At 31.7% G+C, this 22,212-nt stretch overlaps 1 protein-coding gene across 1 annotated transcript in view; it reads left to right on the plus strand.

Annotated features, from left to right (window-relative positions):
• The window catches only part of LOC123669304 (GTPase-activating protein skywalker), a 96,040-nt gene that overhangs the window by 12,584 nt on the left and 61,244 nt on the right, over positions 1-22,212 (plus strand). The window contains exon 2 of the mRNA XM_045602916.1: positions 11,639-11,841. Coding sequence (XP_045458872.1) covers positions 11,639-11,841 — 203 coding nt within the window. The remainder of the gene's footprint in view (positions 1-11,638; positions 11,842-22,212) is intronic.

The raw sequence follows: 22,212 nt of genomic DNA on the forward strand, positions 1-22,212 counted from the left end.
CCCCGCACATGACAAACATTTGTATTGGCCATAATTAATAGATGTTTGCCGTGTTCTGGGCGTTTGTGCTTGTGTATTGTCCGGGAACGGACCTCTGACATAAGAACAAATCCTAAATCCGAGGTCGTTGAGTGTAAAGCCATTTTATAAAGATTTAGGGTGGAACTTCTTAATTTTTCGTTTAATATTATAATTAAGGCTAAAATTTATGTATTGTAAAAAAAGGGGAAATGCCTTTGTCGTACATAATTCTTATATTTATCTTATAGCTTTAAAATACTAAATAGACTTTTTAAACTTAAATAAATTTTTGTTTAGATTTCGTCTTTATCAATCAATATGCTTTTATATATCCTTATATCTAAATTGTTTTATAGCAACATTTGTTGTTTGATTAAATATTGAAATGTTCCACATGTCACATAAATTACGTTTTATCCATACGCGCGCCGTTAGTAGCAGAGGGTGCGTACTATAAAGTTAACTTTTTTTTTTTAAATACGATCAGCCTTAAAGAGGAGCGTGCAAAATTTAAATTTAATTGTACTGGAACGTGTAACTAACTTATAGACCTTTCAGCCTAAAATAATTTTTCGCCTACGGAATCCTAAAGTAACCATCTGATACTTAGTAAAAGTAGCAGAGGCTCTACATGTTTTAAACTTATCAATTTCTAGCTTTTGCCCGCAACTTCGTCCGCGTGGAACAGTTACTTTTGGCTAAAGCTAACTATAACCCGCTTTTTACGCAACACACGCAGCCGAGGCTCTCAAAAGGAAAAAAAAATAGCAGATTTTGAAACATTCTTCATTGTTGCTCCGCTGCTATTGATCTTAGCGTGATGATATATAGCCTATAGCCGTCCTCGATAAATAGGCTATCTAACACTGAAAGAAATTTTTCAAATTGGACCAGTAGTTCCTGAGATTAGCGCGTTCAAACAAACAAACAAAATCATCAGTTTTATAATATTAGTATAGATAAAGATTGTTATCACTTGTTGACATATTATTAATTGTGGTCTAAAAAGATTTCATGTTTTGGTCGAATTTCTTTATTTTTTACAAACTTTCACACACGAACAAACACACATCGACCGATACGTTTCTCGATATCAAATGTTCTTTAGTTTATCGACATTATTATTTCAGTTCGTTTTCCTGAAGGTATATTTGGAATCATCGATTTTCCTCCATTATTACAACAAGTTCCTGAAATTGAAACCCATTTTACTGAGTCATCAATAGTAGGGCAGCCCAAGAGGGGATTTTGGCATTTGATCCGTGCGCGTCAGGTTGATATAACGAGGGATACCTTGCACCCTGTTGAGTACTTCCACCATGTAAGAGCCCTCAATATAGGTAATTTTTTTTTTTCAAACAATAAAATTTCTAAAAATGTTTTTTTTTTTTTGTTTAATCAGTTGTTTGTATTCGAGTAATATTATTGAGATTAAAAAAACTATGACAAACTCGCAAGGTCCATCTTGATTGTTTAGTTCATACCAGAGATATCACAGGTTACAAATTATTAATTAATAAACATATAATATGTAGGTATAAATAAAAAAATGTAAATAAGTAAAATTTATTACATGTATATGGAGTAGTATTAATATTAATATGTATGTGAACGCAACAATTCGTATGCAAATAAAATGATAATTAAACTAGTTAGCGATTCATGTTTGAATAGTAAATAAATAAACGCTTACACATTGGGGTAACAAAGGTAGGTCGTTAATTGGCTTAGTAAATTTTTGTTGTTCTGTTATTTAATCACGAAAATGTTTCAGATAAAAAATACTCGTACATATATAAGTATTGTTTACAAATCTACACATGTGATTTTACCCGTGGGTAACAATTTTTTTAATATGTACTAGAACACGACATTGACGCTGCGTTGGCGCAACGGTCACATCTATGGATTGTGCCGGTTATGCTGGCGGTTGCGGGTTCGATCCCCGCACATGAAATACATTTGTATTGGCTATACAGATGTTTGCCATGGTCTGGGTGTTTGTGCAGTCCTTGTGGGTCTCCCCACCGTGCCTCGGAGAGCACGTTAAGCCGTCGGTCCCGGTTGTTGTCATGTACACCTGATAGCGATCGTTACTCATAGTAGGGAATATATCCGCCAACCCGCATTGGAGCAGCGTGGTGGATTAAGCTCTGATCCTTCTCCTACATGGGGAAAGAGGCCTATGCCCAACAGTGGGATATTACAGGCTGAAGCGAAGTACTAGAACACAATAAACACTTACAATTTCTATCCAAAAGAATTCACAATTAAAGACACTAGTCTAGATCACTTTATTGATGCATTTGTTTATCCTTTTGATAAGAATTAATATGTATGCCATTACGGGCTATTAACAGTCATGCAAGCCACTGTTCCGTTATAATTTGCTCTACTGTCATTCGGGCTTGAATACATAATTACTTAATTCTTGACGTCAATGTTGTAAAGAATTGTGTATTATAAATTATTTTCGGATAACAGAAATTTACATAGATTATCTTTCTCCGTGACTCGTGGCACTCGTCTAAATATATACATGATACATATTATAAATTTTAGCGATGTGTTATCGAAACTAATATTATGAAAATTTTCTTTACACACGTCCATCTCAAAACAAGTATATAACTATTATATCATCAGTTCAGCCTATCTCAGTCCACTACTGGATATAGGCCTTCACAAAATCGCGCCCAAAATGGCGTGAACTCATGTGTTTTGCTCATAGGCACCACGCTGGCAAGGCGGACTGGCTTCGTCGCACCGAAGACGCTGCTGCCCGTCTTTGGCCTGTGTATTTCAAAGCCAGCAGGTGGATGGTTATCCCGCCATCGGTCGGCTTTTTAAGTCCCACAATAATTATATTAGAGACCAACAGTTACTACTTCGACAAACAAAATCCATAAGTAGGAGCAATTAAATGTTTTTTTTTTTTTAAAATATAAACTTTAGTCGATAGTAAAATGACTGATCGAAGCGTCGAATTGAAAATTCAGTAGTTTTAGACAATTTGAAAAAATATTTAAATACACAGACACAATTATAAAATAATGTTAATTAAACTGAAGTTCTCAAGAGCTGTCAATCGAAGACTTACAAGTTTTTAATCGAGGTGTTCATTGTAGACTGATTATAGGCTTTATAACAACAATATACGGCATAGGGAAAGAATAACTTTATACATATATTTTTTAAATATTTTACTTTTTACAATTCCAACAAATATCTGAGAAATTACTTACGTGTTTACTTATGAAAATGAATTGTCTAATTCATTATATAACTTCCTATCATTCTTAAACCTCGAGTACTCGACTCACGCACTTTTATATGCCAAATATTCGTTGAAAAATAACCTAGATGATATGCTTAATATCTTTCACGTATGTGACGGTTTAAAAAAATTGTGAATACACTCTAATAAAATTATGTAACGAATTACGATTTTTCTAAAAATTTTCTCGAATTCAGCGTCCTAAATATATATATATATATATATATATATATATATATATATATATATATATATTATTTAAGGTAAATCGTTACACATCTGCGTAATTGTTCCATTTACACAGACACTAGTGTCAGCTCTCAATAGAGATAATATTTAGAGTTTAAGCGCAGCGATCTGTAATATATTTAATTGCTCCACGTTCAAAACATTTACGATCGACCTTATTCGATGTCAAAGTGATGTTGGCCAGCTTTTACGTTGTTCTCAGAGCAATATTATTTATATTACATAACAAATTATTGTTTGATGAAGTTATGTATTTTGTTCGTGACCTGAATGTATTTATTTGTTTGTTTTGAGTTCAAAATTTGATGTTTTCCAATTGCATAACTCGAGGATGGCTCGACCAATTCGGCTAATTTATTTTTTTGTATACTCCTTAAGACCCACGGAAGGTTTTAATACAAATTAAAAAAAATACTAATTTTTGACAGAACGAAATCGGTCCGGGCAGCTAGTACGTAAATAATAACTTATATTATTAGGGTGGCACTTGACAGGTACTTTCACAGACTTTTCTCTAATTTGTAATTATTTCTCAGTGGTCATACTGGTCGTCATTACGTGGTTGTGGTTGATACGAGACGTTTTTCATTCACATTTTTTATACAGACAGTGTTTAAAACTTCAAATATTTGACAGTAGTTAAATTTAAGCTACCCTAAAAAGGGTGAATAGGAATTTTCTAGGTTCAACCTTGACCTCACCTACGTTTCAACATTTTTATTATGTACACATGATAAATTTTTATCACTTTTTTTTTTAACAAACCACTTATATTTTAGTTTTGTTAAAGTAGGTAATAAAAACGTTTCACAATTATGAGCAATTATTTATTTATGCTCCACTCGTTGTTAATGAGTCATACAGTTAATGACTTGAAGTAAAGAAATATAGTGAACGCATATATGTTCAATTTTACGGTAGAAATAGGTAGATGTCCTTTGGTTGTTGATGCAAAATAAAATGTTTCGAAGTTATATTTATTTCGTAATATTATACAACAAAATTTATCCAACCATGGAGAATATTTCAGACGGTTGAAGCTTAATCTTCTTAGGGAAGTTGTTCTGAAAGTTAAACAAGTAATATAAGAAAAATTAAAGTCAATAGCTACTTAAGTCAACAAAGAATTTCTTTTTAATTGAGTTTTACTAAACTTTGTGGAAATAAAACTGGAGTATGAACAAGTGTCATCATATTGAAGTTGAGTGGATGAATGAAAATTTTAATGGGATGTATAAATATATATACAATGAAAGTATGAAATAATACTGGAAATTTCAAAATGTCAACTAAAAAAAAAATCAATCTCTTTTTTATGGGGGTTAAAAGAATATTAAACAAGTCAGTCAGTCAAGTCAGATTATTGCAGTCCACTGCTGGACACTAAGTTCGCGCCAGACATCCCGGTTTTCCGCAATCTACATTAAGCCTACATCGGCAATCTTACATAGATCGTATATGTATTATATATCTTGCCCTGTGGTCACACCAACCCGCCTGCCCAACGTGGTGACTATGGGCAAAACCCCCAATAAACTTGTACCTAGCTAAATATTATGATTATTGATGCTAATATTTATGTCATAACTGAGTATGTAACTGTACCTTGCACCGTCGCTAGATGAAACAGCTACACATGGTGCAATTCTACATAATTATATTCCTCCTCAATTACTAAAGAATTCATAGGCACGAAACAACGAACTGCATCGTCATTGTGGTTTTGTGGAAAACGTATATCAAGTGTTTTAGCCGGAAATCGAAGTTCGTGGTAATTTATCGAGCTTTCAAATAGGGATCGATTTCGTAATATCACAATTATTGATAATTTAATAAAAAAATATTGAATGTTAATGTGTTCTAATTAGTGTGTTTTGATTATTAATAAAATTATCCAGAAGATATACAAGACATATAACGGTATACAAAAGATAATTAAGATATATATTTATCGTTTTCACCACCCAACTTCACATCATCTGTCTTAGGTTTTTATTCGTAACTTAAAAATCCAAATATGTAGTTCATTAGTACATGTGTACACTTACCTGCGACTAAGGATGCATTTAGTATTCTATTGATAAATCCTATCAGTAAATTATGTGCATACACTTTGACAAAAGTATGTAGGTATAACCTAAAAACGTGATATATATATATAGCATAGGTATATAATATTTATAAATAATATAAAAAGAGAATAGAAGAAATGAAACTAAAAAGCCTACATAAAAATTTTGAAATAATTATGTGCTATATAAAAGTTGGTATATTAACAAAATACAGAATCTCATCATCTCTCTCTCATATGAACAGTGTCTTACATACTCGTACTTATTAGAGAACGATGGGCAAAAGGGCCTTCTTACCTTAAGTAAAAAAAAATATGGCTATTAGGCACATTAAAAGTTTGTTATAGGTAGGCATATCGGACGCAATCGCAGGTTTTTAGTTACCTTTAAAAAAATTAAATGTTTGTTTTATATTCTGATTTCCGGCAAAAGAGCTGTGATACGTCATTTTAAAAAAATTAAAAGATTTCCTAACAATGTGAATAGAGGTTTAACTTATCTACAGTGTGTGACACATTTAAAAATTATTTCAGAATAAATTTTATAACTATCACAACACAAAAACAACAGGTTGGGACTCATTTTATTTTTTATGTATAGTTTCAATAATTGAGCAAAAAAAGGTAACATTTTTTTATCTCAGCGACGAGCGACGAGTGAGTCACACGATGAATACATAGATATTTTATAGAAGGGTGACTTACAAAAACTTATCTCAAGTAGCGTACGATCTTATTCATTAAGATATACCTTTACGACATCACATTAGAAACCTCTGAAACTATCAGTGCTCCTCTTACTATATTATGCATGTATTTTTACTTTTATAGATATAAACCTGCCTCTGGAATCACTGTTTTTATTAAAGAAAACCGCAACAAATTCCGTTGCGTAGTTTTAAAGATCTAAGCATACAGAGAGGCAAGCGACTTTGTTTTCACGTATCCTATATATATACAGTATAAAATTAGAAAGAAAGAAAGAAAGACATTTATTTGAGACACATACACTGCTTACAGACATACAACTAACACAATGAGAGCACAAATACATTGAAAAAGTAAAAAAAAAGTCAAAATTAAGTAAAAATGTAACTAAAAATTTAAATAATTGATTTAAAATAAGAAAAGTAAAATTTTATCAAATAAAAAAAATTAAAATAAAAAATAAAGCGAAGAGTAATAATAAAAAAAAAGCAACAAAATTCATCTACCAAAGTTATTTACACCTGTACAGCAGTGTACCGTCACAAAAAGTATGGCCACTACTACTTCTATTGTTCGAATTTTTTTCAATTTTTTTGACTTTTCGTAGGTTTTATTCATGATTATACCATGTTATATAATGGGCTTTACAGAATTAAATAATGATATGTATGGATAAATTGATAACGGTGACTAGGCGAAATTAACGATTAATATAATGGCTATGGTGACCAGCTGTGATGGCAATATTTTTTTAGTATTAAACAATTTGCGAAATGTCAACTATAATTTTATTTTTAACGATTATAGTCTTAAGTCTAGCAAGGTTTTGTAGTTTATGTCATAATAATAGCGGTCATTTTCAAGCAGCCTCTGGGCAAAGGACAATAAGTAAATCTATACTAATACTATAAAGCTTAAAAGTTTGTTTGTCTCAGGAACAGGTTTGAATTGAATTATTTTTGTATGGGATAGTCTATATAACGAAGAAGGCTTAGGCTATATAATATTTTCGTACCTACGTTTTTTCTTCAATTCGACGCGTGTGAAACCGCGGTGCACAGCTAGTAAGCAATAAGTTAAATATTTTGTTTTCGTTTATATTTAACGTCTTGATATCGTGTAAATATGAGCATTAACAACGTAATTAACACGATCTTTATGTGGTTCAATACGACCTTCTGACATTTGAGGCTTGTTAATTTTGTGATAAACTGCGGAATAGAATTTTTATACTTTGTGTCCTATTACTTGCCTCTCTTAAGACTTCTGAATTTGTTAATTTCGATGTTCGATCCCCGCACATGACAAACATTATTTAAGTTTGCCGTGATCTGGGTGCTTGTGCAGTCCTTGTGGCTCTCCCCGCCGTGCCTCGGAGAGCACGTTAAGCCGTCGGTTCCGGTTGTTATCATGTGCACCACATAGCGATCGTTACTCATAGTAGGAAATATATCCGCCAACCTGATCCTTCTCCTAAAGACACGGGGAAAGAGGACTATGGACCAGCAGTGGGATATTACAGGCTGAAGCGTAGGCGACTAATTAATGCTTTATATTTTTTGTTTTCTAAATAATTATCGCTATTTGTGGTTATTACTCATAGGAAGGACATCTTTTACGCAACTTCAATGAACAAGTATTAAGTCGAAAAGGTTACGAAAAAGAGTACCTGCAGTTCTCAATAGCAACCTGTTTATAGAATAATAAAAACTGTTTCACTTTATTTTGCAAATAATATAGATTACAATTATCTGATATAGATATTTCCTTAAACCGAAACGATGTAAATAACATGCTGTTTAATTAGTACAAACGTATTCTTTACGAGAATATCAAATCTTGTTTATAATTTTGTAAATATTTTTCATTGTAATCCGTATTAATATGTGCTTTAATAAATAACCCTATACATTTGTTTTTATAAAAACAAAGTGTTATCTAGAAATCCTTTTTTTTTTTGCAAACAAATGCAGTTTAAAATTATATTATTTTCATTAAAGCGGTGATAATTAAAACGCTGGATGCGTAATAAATCGTGGTTCCAATGATAAATAAACAAAGCTAAGTTTAAATTTAAAGTAATCGTACCGAGACTGAAGCGTGATAACCTCCCGTTATCAGTTGCGGTGCCACTTAACACTGTAACCGCGTTCGAGAGTTTAAACGACCGGGCTTATTATTAATAAAAAAATTTTAATGTTAATTTTCCTTAATTGGAAATATCTTCATTGCAAGAATGTTTACAGGATGTTATTTTTATGTTAACAACAGTAATCTTCAATGTAATAATTACAATTTATAAATATTCTTATTGTCCTTTTATTGCAACTTTCCGTCATCGATTAAAAATATATGAAATCTTTACCCTTGTTTATTAATCACACTAAAATTCATATGCTACGTTAGTATTAATAATGTATTTAAAAATCCATATTAGAAATTGTTACAATATTATATGTAAGTTCGTCAACCTTGATTGTTCATTAGGAAATAAAGGAGCAGTAATCGTAATTAATAGTATGATAACGTATGACGATTCATTTTTATATGTTATTTTTTTAGTAACTGAGTCAACATAGATCAAAGCGTGTTAAAAAAAGTGAAACATTCTTCCTTTTTTACCAGTGCAATTAAAATGTATTTAAAAATAAAAAATTACATAAATTTTAGTATTTATATAATAGTAAGTACCTAAGTACAAAGGGAAGGTTAAAAGGCCTCCTAGCTTGTGAAGTAGATATAATCCACCACCCTACATGATACAGTGGGCTTGTGATTTGTACAGGAACGTGAAAAGAAAACATGACGTTACTGCTTATAGAGAGATAAATATAAATAATATATGTTCTGACAAATAGAAAAGTGAACACGGTTAATACTACTAACAAAAATTTCATGTGTCATATTTGCGCTTGCTCACCTGTAAGCCAAGGACGTATGACACGTTTGCGCAATAACTTTCTAGTGACAATTACGAGCATTAATTATTATAATTACATATTTTTTTACATCTATACAAAGTATAATATTAACTCATTTCTCATATGCAAAATATATGCAAGATTTTTGAATACTTTACCCGTCGCATGTCTCCGAAAAAACTTTCTTCTACAATAGGGTACTTTCGGTAGTGAAAAATAAATTATAAAATTTGATAAAAATTAAAATTTATGTAAAAATACACTTCAATATTCTGATTTGGAATCATAAAAGCACATTATTGTTTTAATATATTGAAATTAAAACTCTTTATTTTAATCTGTATATCACGTGACCTAAAACACGACTCGCCATGGTATGACGTCATACGGACAATAACAAAATTCTGTCAGTGCTGTAAACAGCTAGGTCACATAACTGCAAGGAGTAATAGTTGTGCTCTTTCGTTAGTGCATTTCATTTGTACCTATTTATTTATTAAAATGCAAAAAGATTTTGTAAAAGCAGATAATAGGAATCTGCCAAAAATTGATTCAATGATGGTTGCAAAGTTTTTTGCATGTAACCCAGACTTCTGTTCTATCGAATTTCGGAATGTGAAAACATCTTTGTAAGTATTACTTGTTATATGATACTGTTTTTTTATGTAAGTGCCAGGTATACCTAATTTGAAAAATAATGTTAGAAAGTGTTAGGTTATGTTTTATTCCTTATGTTACTGTAAAATTAAGACTTTTTTTATGCTAGTATTTGTACAGCTAGACACTACACACCAACGATAGCTATTGTAATTCATTATTTTACACAAAAACACCAAATATTTGTAGCTGTTAACGCTGAACGACAAAGAGTATAATTATGTAATAAGGTATTGAACTTTTGACGTATTTGAACGAGTTCGGTTTTACATACGTCATTCACGACTTTTGTTATTAAACATATTACGTCACCAAAATGGCTGATAGCGTTTTCGCAGAAATAAAAAAAGTTTAAAATATAATTTAATTTTATGGCATGAAAGCGTGTTTATTTTACCGAAATATTTTTTTTTGTGGCTTTTATTGGAAAATCAACATTTTGAAGTACTATTTCAAACATAGTGGAATACCCTATTAGAGGAAAACTTTTGATTTCAGTACGTATCCCAACAGTGCGCAAGTTTTGAATAGAAATCTCAATTTTTAACTTTTCCCTTTTAACTAACCTGAAAGAAAATATCGAATTAATTTGAAATCTTTGAAGTCTTGCAAATTTAAATTTATCTTTATGGTGATGTACTCTTAGTTATTGTGTGTAATTAAATAATGGCACATGATGTATATGTACGTATATTCGTTTTATATAACGTTCGTGAAATATTTTTATTGTTTATGTAAAAAGCTATATTATACAGATATATCATAGTTTATGAGTCACAAACCAACCATAAATGTCTTTCAGTTAAAAAGGTATCAGATATAAACGGCAGTAAAACCGCGATAGATAGTTTGTAATAATATCTAGGACAAGGTAGTGTATTGACAAGGCAATTCCTTATTATTCAAATATCTTTTTTTAACATTTACTGTGTGTTATGTAAGTAGAAAGTCTACACAGTGAATACTCTTTATCATATCCCATGAAAGCTATGTGTATAACCTCTTAAAAATCCGAGCGAAAGCGTATCGAATAATTATTAAAATATGCCAGTTCCTACGTAGGCAGTAATTGATGGACTATTATTTACAAAATAAATTACACTCTGAAACTACACAAGTATTGTTATAATTGATTCTTGAATAAATCTGTATGACTCGCCTGTACTTTGGCTTTTCTCCAAATCTTGTTGTTCATCTTTCTATATTCCGATGTCTATTTTTGAAAATACTCCAAATTTTTGTTACATGTATTTTATTAAACCTTAAATTAATAAGTGATACTGAAATATTATTTGAATCGAAATGTTTTTAATTAGATTTGTAATATGTTTATTTTATATGTTGTTTACATTTATAAAAAAAAATAATTGTAATTATTAAACACAATATTCTGTGAACTTTGTCGAATGAGAGCATTAACGTGATCCCAATATTAGCGTGTTTACTTTAAACTTGATAATTTTCCACGGCGGTCTCATCGACCGCGGCGACGCTCACATGGTCAGATAAACAGCCGAGGTGTAACGCCGTCAGGGCGCTCTATCGTACTTTCCGGAGGCTGACGGAGCTTGCGACTGGCAGTGCCGCAGGCGCGCGCGCACCGAAAGCATGTGTCCCGCGCCTCCGCGATGTACATAGAACCGGCCGCGTTTCGCGCACAGAGCGCCGAATCTCTAGCGCCTGCCGAACAGGCAGCTATCTGGACGCAGTGCTTACCCTCCCCGTTATTCGCAGGCAAGAAGGCACCGCTCAAGACCTTCGAGGAACTCCAACCCCTCATCCAGCAGGCGAGGAAGCGTGAACTCAAGCTCCTCATAAGAGAGAACTCCTGGCCGATCAACAGCCCGATCCGCGCCTCCCTCTGGCCGGCCCTCTGCCGACAGCATCAACATGGCAAATCCATGCTTGACGGATTCTACTGGGACATGGTTACGCAGGTTAGTGATATTCAACTATGTTGACAATTATTCACTTTAGTCCATAATAAGGTTAAATACATTCGACGGATTTTTTTATTATCTTCTTGCCGAACTTTTATCTTGCGTAGTTGTTTATTTAAATCTGATAACAGAATATTATATTCCGAAACGGTGATAAATTTCCGTAGTTTAAATATTTTTAATAGTTCAAAAGTGCTTATCACAACTTATCTAAATTAAGTATCTGTAACTAGTATGAGTCTCGAAGGTCACTTTAATTCAATTTGTTCGTTTTTGCCTAAATTTTACGTCTTCGCGCCCCCTGATAACAATGTGACGTTGCGTAATTTAACGAAGGTCGCTCTCACTTTAGGCTGCTCCGGTGATAAGGCACTGCAAAAACACGATACTGCAAACATGTTTTGCCAAATTACTTGATCTTATGCCTCCAATTAGCATTTCAGTGGAAATTTTGTAACTTGTTTGTGCCAGTGGTCCAGGGTTTTTGTTAAAATTCTGTACGTAAAATGCTTGATGGACGTGACTACGTGACTGTAAATTTAAAAAGAAATTACGCCTTAAATAGACATCGTAAGTATATGGAGACATATAAAATAGGTACCAATATCCCAACTTAAAATTATTTGACTGTGAATATAAAAACCATTGTATTATTTAAAGAACTTTTAATTGATTTAAAAAAATAATAAATAAGATATAAATCTTAAAATATTCAAAGATGAAAAAAAAAACTCTTAACCGTTAAACAACAATATAATTAATTATTGCTTGCCATGACGTTTCGTGTGTTTATTATTCAGTATTAATTAAAATCGTGTCAGTATAGAATGAGTCACAGTAAGAATCGCTGTTAGGATACGTTTGGGCAAGTGAGTCCTTGCGTTCGACATCAACGTGCGCGCGCATCTATCGGGGCGTCTCTCGCATCTCAATTAGCTCCGGATAACAATGGTTCGACGATTATACAGCAGGTAATGAAAATTACCACTTGTATTGACTTATTGTCTTTTTTTTTCAATGTTGCGACATTTTCTATACCCTTTGCTACAAACAAGTCTACTGTAATTTAACATCATTTGTGTCGAACAGAATAACTTGGTTTATCTGTAGTTCGACAAATTGTTGTTACACAAGTATTACAGTTAATTATAACGGTATTTTCTTATTTGTTAATACTAAATCATATTTTAATGTTGACTGTTAATGCTTAATTTACATAACATATTGTTTTTTTTTTTTCATTGTTCTCGTTAGTAATTTGTTTGTCACAAAATATTTGTATAAAATTTAGTGTAATGTGCAAAATGTTTTTTTTTTTTTTAATTAATAAAATTATTTCGGTTGGCTTCGAAGAAATCTACTATAAGTAACAAAGTTAATAGTAGCGGACTTTGTCCGTTGGTTTTGAGACAACGCCTATTGCACACATTAAATGTATACATAAAATGTATGCGTATTTAAAAAAAAAAAAAAACATTTATTTTAGACTAGCTGACCCCGCAAACTTGTATGTTTATAATCCCCTTAATCCCCTCCCCCCCCCCTCTTATAACTAAGGGGTATGAAAAATAGATGTTGGCCCATTTTCAGTCCTACCCGATATGCACACAAAATTTCATATTTTCATTCGTTTCGGAGTAGTATCTTAACTAACATTGTGACACGAGAATTTTATATATGTATATAAGAAGATTTTTGATTATTTTTTCGTGTTTTCAAATAACGATCATATTGCTCTTAGCTAAATTACGAAATTAAAAATGATACGAGATCGTAAAATTACATTTTTATACCAATAAATACGCTGTGTCCATGTTGTTGGTTTTTTTGATAAAAATCAAATAAACATTGGGCAAGCTTGTGCCCAGCGGTTGAATGCAAGTTTGTTCTTATTATTATTTCGGAGCACGCGGTTGGCACAGCGTCAACCAATCCGGTTCACCTTCGGCCTTCTGCGCAAAAACGTACACTATAGCGACAGGTGGTATTTGTATACTATCTACATCTATAAAATCATTTCCTTCCGATTTTTGATGTGTTTACCTGAAATGCTCACTTTTTAAACTGGTTTTACTTAAGTGTTGCGTCGATGTAGCTGTTTTAGCCTGACTAAATGGAATTGGAATTAGTAATGAAGTTTGTATTTTCCCGAGTACTATTCAAAGAAAATTAATCATTTTACAAATATACGGATACCCTGATATAGATAATAGCACTATGGGCAATATCAAGTAAAAGTTGGCAATGTATCCAGATCTAACCGGTTCACCTTCACAATGTGTGCCATACGTTACTACTATGTCTATATTATATGTAGCATTTTTTAATGCTCAGCGTTAATGAATTTAATTTAAGAATTTTTAAATGGTATTAAAACTAAGCAATTATATTGAGGTTGGCTTTGATGTTGAAATGAAAATAATGTTTTCTTTCAAATTACAATTTGAACATTTTCAATGGTAATTATGCCATTCTTAAAATCTGTACGTTCACGTTGAATGGAGTTGATCGAAGCTGCACACGTTACTATAGTTGATGCTTAGAATTAAGGGAAAGTGCGATAGAAATTGATTAAATAATTTATTAATCTCTCATCAGATACTGAAAATATGAATGTTTTCTTACTGATGTCACATGTGACCAGTGACATCCTCAGATACTATTTTTGTCTTTGTACAAATGATTTCTTAAAATTGTAATCGGATTAACTTTCGATGCTTCACAATTTCAAGATGTAATAAATTTGGACAGGAAAATTTTCATATTTTCCTCACCGGATATAACTGGGCGTAATTCGTATGACAAGATTCTTCGTAAACAAATACTGAGTGATTCAAATGGCAGGATTCCGACCACGTGGCTGCAAGGTAAGGGGATGCTCGCCAAGATTCCGGTTTTCCCTGAAGGAATGTTGTTCTAGAAATATCACTTCCATTAGCAGGAATCGATGATATCATAATGTAATTGGCTTCTCGTTCGTGTTGTGTGATTGTAAAATGATTTCGTGAACTTCCGATTTAATCCGATTCAAGGTTGCCACCAAAATATAATAGTGTTGTCATTTAATTTTACACACTTCTGAAGTTTGCTAATCGGTATTACACTAATTGGTGTCGCGCGTGACTCGTGACATTTCAATTAGTACGATTGTGTTAGTTGTAGTCAATCTTACGACTTAGGGAATAATTTCTTTGTTAGTATTTAAGGGTAACTTAAACTAGCCTCGTTACAATTAGTTACAATAGGACAATGTAAAGTGTTATGGAAGTCAATGTCATTGGTGATCACAGTTTTGAAATGTGTATCTGATTCGCATCACTTGTCAGTCGTAGTCGACTGGTGCGGTGCCAACGACTTACGCACCTTGACCTAGCCATGTTTCGAACTGTTGTTTAATGATAGTAGTCTAATCAAGGCTTTTTGCAGTCAGTAAAACGGTGAATGATATTGAATTGATTTTGTACTAATTTAATAAAAATTGATTAATATTTTTTTGTCGTTTACCAGTATTCTTACTTACGAATGAATAGATAGGTACTTGTACGGTCAAATCGGTTAATGTCTAGTCTGATGAACTTAGTGAATAGCTTTCACCGTCCGCTTGCCGAGGGTACTTTTGCATTTTTGTAGTATTTTCGTGTTTTTTGTTTGCATTCTATTAATAAAATTTGTATTTTAACAGCATTCTAATATGCTATTTTATAACAGTTAACGTGATTTAATCCGTGATATTAGCCCTCTTTCGATTTTATAAACAGACTTCACAAGGGAGACTTGCGGCCTTCCATTCTGTAATGACATTATATCAAATCCAATTATACGGACCGCCGATGCGTACTGTTTAGTTTTAGTGACATTTTAATGACTAAAATGAGCCGTGCTTACCTTTTTTTTACAATGTTCGATGGTATAATTTATTTTTGGAACGAAGTTCCTTACGGTAGGCTTGACATTTGGCTGGGTGACCGAACTGAAAAAAATGTGATACTAAAACCGTAAGAAAAATATATAACGGAAGTGACGTAAATCACACAGTCACACGACTGTATAATATGACGTTTGTAAAACTAAAATATTACTAGTAAACTTTTTTTTTAAATTATTTATGTAATTTTATACTGTCGAAAAAAATAAATAAAGACATGTTTTTTTTATTCCACTTAATAGTTTGAATTATTATTATTTTGTTTGATTTATTTTATTTTACGGTATTATGTTATTTTCTAAAACACTAAATTTCCTAAATACTTTATGTACTTAATTAAAAACCAATCAACAAAATTAAAAAAAAAAAATCAAGAACTAGAAAATATATAAAATTCAACCATTTTTTTCTTAGGAAACTCTCAAGCAACTTCGTTCCTACCTGGTGTCCCATGACACCACATAATTTTCCTATTATAACGATCTTTTCCTTTACAAGACAATTTATAAGTCTTTGTTGTAAATGTTCTACATGATTGATAATTTATGTCAATTGTTCGCTTTAAATCTGTATTAAGTAATAACTATTCAATACGATACAGTTTTGATGTCAATCAGTTGATAAGTAGCGGTTTTATCAGGTTCTTTCTCTTCAGGTTCTGCGAATGGAATTTTGTAATATTGATTGACTTTTGTTGATGATTTAAATGCATTAATAAGTTGGCGTTAAATAATATTGGCAGATGATTCTACAATTAGCCTTTTATCATCAATCAACACGTATCGTACCAGCCTCGTCTGACGTAGTGATTTATCGATTGTGCAACCAGTCATGACCTACAAGAACAACAATAACTCCTTAAATAACTTTTTTGATATTACCACTTCAAACTATAGCTGTGTGTTATTGTATGATTTGATATGATTTTATGATATTAACGTTGTTCCTGCAATGTTCGATCTTATTATAATGGGATTATTGTTTATAGCCAAACTTTTATGTTATATAAAATTCTTGACAGCCAGATTATTGACTAACATAGCATTGCGCGCGCGCAGTGGCCACGAGCCAAATCCAAAAATAGACGTACACTTCGCTTTTCTCACCTACATTGTGGTCACGTGCGTTGTGGGCTTTACTTTTATTTAACATTCCGAATTGCAATACACGTAATTTGTATTCAGTGTTTTTCCACCAATATTTCAAATGAGTGTCTTCAAATTTTGTTGTTTATTTAATAAGTATCAGAATCATGTCACGACTTTAGGGTAAATAAATGATAACCTGTATATATTATTAAAATGGTTGTTTGTTATCCAGTCAGCTGATCACGAACAGGACCTTGGCTTTGAAACGATTCGAACCGGCTGTGACTAACCGCTAAATCGATTACAGGAAGCCGAAGGAGCAGACGACGTATATTTCCTGCACTCGCTAGGTTTCCCATGTAACTGTTTCGTCGACCTTGACGTCCCTTAACAAAGTTTAATACTTTAATTAAGCTGCCCGTAAAACAGAACGAGTACGAAACGTTGGTTTATTTTTATCGTAGACGAGAACGTTCGTATTATTGTAATATCTGCATATCATATAAAGCTGAGATTAATGTTATAATAGATATATCAGAACCTGCATTTGCTTCACAAGGAACTATGAAGTAAACAGTCTATGTACGTTTACGATAACTCATACAATGTAATAAACATATTGTTCCGGATAGTGTAACGATAAATACTATATACTAGGTTCATTTGCGGAACAAAAGGGTCTTTTTGTGATAAATAAAGTTTGCAACATTATACTGAAATAGGTCTATGTGCAATATTTTTTTAACCGACTTCCAAAAAAGGAGGAGGTTCTCAATTCGACTGTATTTTTTTTTTTTTTTTTTATGTATGTTACATCAGAACCTTTGACCGGGTGGACCGATTTCGACAAATTTTGTTTTAATCGAAAGGTGGTGTGTGCCAATTGGTCCCATTTAAATTTATTTGAGATCTAACAACTACTTTTCGAGTTATATCTAATAATGCGTTTTTACTTGACGCTTTTTTCGTCGACCTACGTTGTATTATACCACATAACTTTCTACTAGATGTACCGATTTTGATAATTCTTTTTTTGTTGGAAAGAGGATATCCCTAGTTTGGTACCATGATAAGGAAACCAGGATCTGATGATGGAATCCCAGAGAAATCGAGAGAAACTTTCGAAAATCCGCAATAACTTTTTACTGGGTATACCGATTTTGATAATTTTTAATTTAATCGAAAGCTGATGTTTATCATGTGGTCACATATACATTTTATCGAGATCTGATAACTACTTTTTGAGTAATCTTTGATATCGCGTAGTTACTTGACTATTTTTTCGTCGATCTACGTTGTATTACTCGTCGATGTAATTGAAGTCGGTTTTTTTTTCGTTTGCGAGCAAACACAATTATTTCTGTAGTAGGTCAATTAAGAAGTGAAGAAATATTTTTACGAATTATTTAATTTGACTTTAATAATTTAATTCAAATAAATCTAATAGCAATATCGATAAATTGTGTACCAGGAGTACCAGTAACGTCAATAACAATTACACGTTTGCAATTTCATCGCTTCTCCTAAGGGAACCGTACTGGATTTTGAGATGAAAATTATCTTACTTTTGTGACTACTCTTGTGAGTGTAAAATTTAAGGCGTACCATGTTTTATTCATATCCATGCAGTAGTTATTTTTTTTGGCATAGAATTTTCTCCAAGAAAATTTCTTTAAATATCATATATGTACTGAATTTTAGACCTCTTGAAGTTTTATCATAACCAAAGTCGTAAGAATCTGGGATAAAGAAATTTAACTGAGGTAGGGCACAGCAGGAATTTCCTGCTCAAAATATGGAGTAGCCCGACTGGGGTAGTACCTCGACCTTACAGAAGATCACAGCTAAATAATACTGTTTTCAAGCAGTATCGTGTTCCTGTTGGTGAGTAAGGTGACCAGAGCTCCTGGGGGATTGGGGATTGGGTCGGTAACGCCCTTGCGATGCTTCTGGTGTTGCAGGCGTCTATAAGCTACGGTAATCGCTTACCATCAGGTGAGCCGTACGCTTGTTTGCCGACCTAGTGACATAAAAAAAAAACAAATTTTAATTTGGTATGAGTTTTTTAAGTTTATCCGCAACTGCAAAACTTTTGACATTGAGTATAGCAAATATAATTAAAAAATAATTAATAACATTTGTTATGAGACTCAGTGGCTTGTTTGGATTTCCGTCTTTCTATTGTATAGCTATTGCTATCAGGAAATCGGTTGAGATAAATGTAACGATATCGTATTGTTTGTAGCTGGTAGGCGTACTGTTCGACCGGTAATCTGTTTAAATGGTAGCTCGTGAACCAACTATAGCACGATCTAATCAAGTTCGCACAATACCATTTTTGACCAATTAGTAAAATTTGTAAAATGGCTTTGTACGGTTTAATCGCTACATGCAAATGTATTTTTACAGTTATAGTTAAATTACTTTTATAATTAGTTTCTAGAAAAAGTATCTATTTTAGGACTGTTAATTTTCGTTCGTCACGATTTTACTCATTGCCACCTATAACTGCAGTATCAGTTACTTTAAAGTTCATACAATATTTTATAATGCCTTATAATAGAATTCGATTATAATCTTTTTCTGTATCTTTACGGTCTGCGACAAATTCTATGTCAATTGAATTCAGGCCTTGTTGCAGTAATGGCTTGTTTTTTTTTAATTCTTTTAACGTAGCGTGTGTAGCTGTGTGTATAGATGTTTTTCTAACTGATTTCAAAATGCAAGGCCCTTTGGTAACTGTATAAATTTTAATTTTATGATCGCCAATTATCTTTTCTTGAAAAAATGTAGGTATGAAATAAAAGAAAGCAAACTAGCAAACTGGCCACATAAATTTTATATAAAGTGGAAGTCGAGTTACATTTACAGAATTTACGTGTTTATACACTTAAACGACATTGTATATACAAACAGACATTGTTTTTAATTTGTATGTTTTGTAGCCGCGTTTTTTATTTTTTTAACCGAATTAAAAAAAGGAGGAAGCTTTCAATTCGACTGATTTTTTTTTTGTGTGTTACCTCATCATTTTTTACCGGGTGTACCGATTTTGATGATCTTTTGTAATCGATAGCTAGTGCTTGTAATTCTCCCATTTAAATTTGATCGAGGTCGGACGAGTACGTTTTGAGTTACCCCTTATAATGCGTTTTTAATTGACTGACTACTAGGAACTTACGTCGTATTCAATGACTTATTGATGTAATTGAAGTCGGCTTTTTTCGTTTGCGAGCAAACAATTATCCTAATTTTTTTATTAAATGCTATCTATATTATCCACTGTCATTTTTAATTTTTATCTGCGTTCCAAAATCTAATATGCTTTAAATTTTAAAATGACCTCTCGCATTAATATCAGAGTAATGTTATGTAAAAAAAATGTCACAAAATGTCATAAACCTTGAAATACCGATTAAAAAAATCTAACCTAGTAATTTCAAAGACATGCCTTTCACATGCAATATCTGCAAATTTCATTACGTTTATATTACTTGTTTACTCGTTTTTATCAAACTACGTTGTATAAGTAAAGTATGACTGTGATAATACTCGAATGTTATGTATCCTTTTTTTTTCATAATTTTACTATCAGTGTTTACATTGACTTTTGCACTACTTGACACGATGTGACACATTCTGACATTGAGTACCTACTTGTAATAATTCGTGTTTAGCCTCTTTATATTTGTTATCATTCACTGTTTATACTGTAAATAAATATTAGATAAATTAAAAAAAAACAATCGAAAATCAAATTTGAAAATTTGTTTGTTCAAAATGGCTTTTTTTTAATGATAATTTTGAGTTGTAATAATAAAAATATATATATCTTGTATATAAAATTCTCATGAAACTGCTGGACCGATTTTTATGAAATTTTATGTGCATATCTGGTAGGTCTGAGAATCGGCCAATATCTACTTTCATACTCCTAAATTACAAGGGGGAGGGATTAAGAGGGTTAATAACATATATGACAAAACAACGTTTGCTGAGTCAGCTAGTATATAAATGTAAATTAATCTCATGTCCTGTGAATTATGTGCCATGAAGGTTAGCACTTTAAAACCCACGCGTCTTTATCATTGATATAATATTTTATTATGTGTTTTATTTTGATGCTTTGAATAAGTTCAAAAACTTTTCCGTCGATATGATTTTCGTTATTCATTATTATGTCATCATTTGAAGTTTTAAAATAAGACGAATCAACACGTCCACGCTGAGTTATTTGTTGTAAAACAGCCTTGTACAGGTAATAAATCATTGATTGTTTACGTCGTCATAATTTTTTAATGTCAATATTAAAAGTTTATGTTGTGTTATCACCGTATGTACAATACAATCATCATCATTAATCATATATCTTTAAAATAGAAATGGACCTACAATTGACCTCTTTGGAACTCCAATTTTTCGCATATTATTAGTTATTTCAAATCTTTTATTCACTTGAGAATATATATATATATATATATATATATATATATATATATATATATATATATATATATATATATATATATATATATATATATATATATATATATATATATATATATATATATATATATATATATAATAAAAAATCAGTGCACGAAATCTCTTTAGTGTACTTTTCGACAAGCTTATGACCGTTAAGTTTAAAGTGCTATCTACCAGGCTTTCCTTAAATTTTTATCAGCTCGTTATTCGATGTTAAATTTAAACGCTGTCAGTTAATTAAATATTTTTGTTGCCCTTTTAAAAATATACCTATGTAAAAGTTATACTTTACTATTGAATTAAAGTATTTATTTATTTATTCTTTTATATATTCTTAATATACACCAAAATACAGACATAAACAAAGAAATATAAGATGTACAAAGGCGATCTTATCGCTAAATAGCGATTTCTTTCAGATAACCTTTGAGTACTGGACACAATACAGTAGCAGCGGTTAGAAGTGTGCATTTAATTTGCATAATAAAAATTGCATATTAAGAAGGAAAAATCAATAATAAATAACGTTAAAGAAATTATTTACATGTTTAATATTAAAAATACGAGTCATTATCAGACATACGTAGATATAAACTAGCATAGAAGTAATTACTTTTTTATAATATATAAAAAAAAATATTAAATGTTCTTGTTTAAGAGTAAATCGTCTTGAGCTATTTTGATTTGACTTCATTAAATATAATTAACATCCCAACGTCGCGTGGCAGTCGCTAATATATATTTAAAAAAAGATTGTCAATAAAAGTTGGCATTAAATATGTGTTATGTCGCGCGTTATGGTATTTCTAACACAGTGCCAACTGTGAGGCCAAAATTGTTGTCCTTTCTGCCTATTGGCTCTACCTT

Source organism: Melitaea cinxia, chromosome 3 (assembly GCF_905220565.1).
Source record: "Melitaea cinxia chromosome 3, ilMelCinx1.1, whole genome shotgun sequence".
Taxonomy (NCBI): domain Eukaryota; kingdom Metazoa; phylum Arthropoda; class Insecta; order Lepidoptera; family Nymphalidae; genus Melitaea; species Melitaea cinxia.